Genomic DNA, 2,974 nt, shown 5'->3' with positions numbered 1-2,974 from the left:
TCTACATAAAAATATATAGAATAATACATAATAAATTTGAAGAATGATACACGAAAACTTAAAATAATTATATGATAAATTTAAAATAATATGTGATAAATTTAAACAACATTCATAAAGGATTTAAAATAATATTAAGCACAAATATAAAAATAGAGTTAGATTTAAAAATTAACTATATCAAAAAATAATGAAATATAAATACTTAAATGAGTTTTAAAAAAACAAATTAAATCAAGCTAATAAGGATTAAATTGGTTTTAAAACAAAATCAGAAAGAAAAAAGCGAAAATAAATAAAATTGAAGGACAATAATGCAGTACGCGAATAACATGGGGGACTAATTGGGGAATATTCCCCGCCCTCCCAAAACGCAGCACTTCGTTGCGGATCAAATCGAAACAAAAATAAAATAAAAGATTAAATTTAAAAAGGAAATAAAAATAAAAAGGGTACTGGATTGAAATACTGCGCAAAACAAGAAGGACTCGGCGCGCAATTACCCCTCCCCTACCAAACACGCGGATCTAGCCGCAGTTGGACCGGGTCATCGGGTATGGGCCAATACGGCACCATTTTGGAGCCACTGATCAGACTCCAAACGACGTCATTTCAAACATCACGTAATGGCCAAAAATAAAACCCTAAAATGATAACCACAGCTTCATTCTTCAAAACGAAAAGAAAGAAAAAAAAGAATATAAAAAAAGGAAAAAAAATAAAAACCCAAATGCTCTCCTCTCTGCGCCGCTCTGAGTTCTGAGAGCATGCGAACGGCTCCCGGACCTAGCCCATACTCCAATGACGACGGAGAGGGTCGGGATCTTGTCGCCAGGTACGTTCTCCTTTCTTTTCTTCTTATTGCTATATGTATATAATAAAAAAATAGAAAAATGAAAGAACAACACCAAAAGCGCAGAGAAAATAAAAAGGAACCACCTTCAAAAACTGATCTTTTGTTTTTGATTTCTTTTTTTGATACCGTATGCGTGGGTGCGTTTTTTTTGTCTCCCTTTACAGATTCTAAAAAATGGCTTTATAGCCAAATCGAAAATAAATCAAAAATACATCATTTTTTTGCCCTATTTTCCTGCTTCTTTGCTGTTGTTTTGCAGGTATCGTACGAGGACGTGGCACGGCTCGGTGCGGTGCATGGACAGAGGCTCGTGCGTGAGGAGCGGATTGGCAGCGGCGGCTTAGTTTGTTGCCTAGGGTTTCTGATTTCCCTATGTTAGGCTAATTTGTGCTTGGGCTGGTGTTGGGCTTAGTGAGTTTGGGTTTTAATTGGGTCTGGTATAATTTTGGGCCTTTAATTTTTTTGGTTTGCAACTGGACATTTTGGGACATTTAATTATTTTTTGCTTTTTATTTCTTTGTGATTTTAGGCCCAGACAAATTGGGCCTATTACAACACCATAACAAACTAACGTAAAAATGTGCAACAGTATTGCACGATCATAATAAAAAACAGAGAAATAAGGAAAATAACAAACTAAGCACAGCACAGCCAAATCTAAATTTAGAAAAACTGACTTTGAATCATTCTCCAACACTCCCCCTTGATTCAAAGTTGCAGACACCAAGCTGAAGTCTGAAGTAAGCATGTTTTTCTCTAGGGAGAGACTTCGTTAGAATATTTGCCACTTGCTCATTTGTGTTGCAATATTTCGGAATAATTGACCCATCAGACACAAGATCACGAATGAGGTATACTCGAATATTTATATGCTTTGTTCTTCCATGAAAGGATGGATTTTTGGACATGGAAATCACTGCTTGATTGTCACAGTAAATTACAGTTGCTTCCTTCTGCTTCATATTAACATCAGCTAGGATTCTTCCTAACCATAGGCCTTGACAAGCTGATGAAGTTATAGTTGTATGTTCAGCTTCCGATGAAGATAGAGCTGCTGTTGCTTGTTTTTTTGGAACTCCAATAGATAGCAGCTGATCCAAAACCAAAGACATAACCTGACGTGCTTCTTCTATCTTCCAAACATCCAACCCAATCACTATATGTATAACCACTCAGCTTGAGCTCAGAGATATATCATACCACAGCCCAAAATTAAGAGTTCCGGCAATATACCGTAAGACTCGTTTTGCAGCGCCAAAGTGATGCCTTGATGGACAATGCATGAACCTGAAAATAACTCCAACAGCAAAAGAAATATCAGGTCGCGTATTGGTCAAGTACATCAAGCCACCAACTAGACTTCTAAAGCTCCTTGCATTAGTTACTTTAGTACCATCATCAATTTTCAAATTTTCATTCACATTCATAGGTGTTGTTGTAGTTTTGCATCGCAGCATATTGAATTTTTTAAGTAAATCAGCAGCATATTTCTTTTGTGACACAAAGATGCCATCTTCAACCTGCTTCACCTCAAGCCCAAGAAAAAAATTGCAATACTCCAAGATTTGTCATTTCGAATTCCTTTTCCATACAAGCTTTGAATTCATTTATAAGACACGAGGAACCCATGTAGATCATATCATCAACATAAAGGCAAATAATGAGGAAATCATGGGTACCTTGCTGTTTAAAATAAAGATTGGGCTCATACTTGCTTCTCTCAAAGCCATTTTTGAGAAAGTGTGCATCGATTTTGCTGTACCATACGTGCGGGGCATGTTTTAGTCTGTAGAGAGCTTTTCATAGCTTGTACACTTTTTCTTCTCTGCCTTTGATTGTGAATCCCTCGGGCTGAGCAACGTAAACCTCCTCTTGTAATTCGACTTCAAAAAAGCCAACTTAACATCGAACTGATACACAATCTTTTTCAAATGTGCAGCCAATGCCAAAACAATTCTAATAGTTTCAAACTGTGTAACCGGAGAGAAAGTGTCGTCAAAATCTACACCTAGCTGCTGTAAATACCATTTTACCACTATACGTGCTTTGTGCTTTAGAATAGTTCCATCTATGTCGAACTTGGTTCTAAAGACCCACTTGACACCAATGATTTTTTTG

General features: G+C 36.7%; 1 protein-coding gene across 1 annotated transcript; it reads right to left on the bottom strand.

Annotated features, from left to right (window-relative positions):
* Window positions 1–1,539: 1,539 nt before the first annotated feature.
* On the bottom strand, window positions 1,540–2,586 carry LOC107898034 (uncharacterized). The gene is made up of 4 exons (XM_016823592.1): window positions 2,536–2,586; window positions 2,242–2,376; window positions 2,090–2,143; window positions 1,540–1,989 (listed from the first exon to the last, which is right to left on the bottom strand). The coding sequence occupies exons 1-4, from the start codon at window positions 2,584–2,586 to the stop codon at window positions 1,540–1,542; spliced, it is 690 nt and encodes a 229-aa protein (XP_016679081.1).
* Between the last annotated feature and the right edge of the window lie 388 nt (window positions 2,587–2,974).

The sequence above is a fragment of the Gossypium hirsutum genome, chromosome D04 (assembly GCF_007990345.1).
Source record: "Gossypium hirsutum isolate 1008001.06 chromosome D04, Gossypium_hirsutum_v2.1, whole genome shotgun sequence".
Lineage (NCBI taxonomy): Eukaryota > Viridiplantae > Streptophyta > Magnoliopsida > Malvales > Malvaceae > Gossypium > Gossypium hirsutum.
The sequence above is the reverse complement of the archived record's forward strand: the minus strand, read 5'-3'. Positions and strand labels throughout refer to the sequence as shown.

Coding starts and splice junctions, on each gene's coding strand:
- LOC107898034 (XM_016823592.1), bottom strand. CDS start 2,586: ATGGCTTTGAGAGAAGCAAGTATGAGCCCAATCTTTATTTTAAACAGC. Junction 2,144..2,241: donor AAATTGATGATGGTACTAAA/GTAACTAATGCA, acceptor AGTTATTTTCAG/GTTCATGCATTGTCCATCAA. Junction 1,990..2,089: donor GCTGCAAAACGAGTCTTACG/GTATATTGCCGG, acceptor GATGTTTGGAAG/ATAGAAGAAGCACGTCAGGT.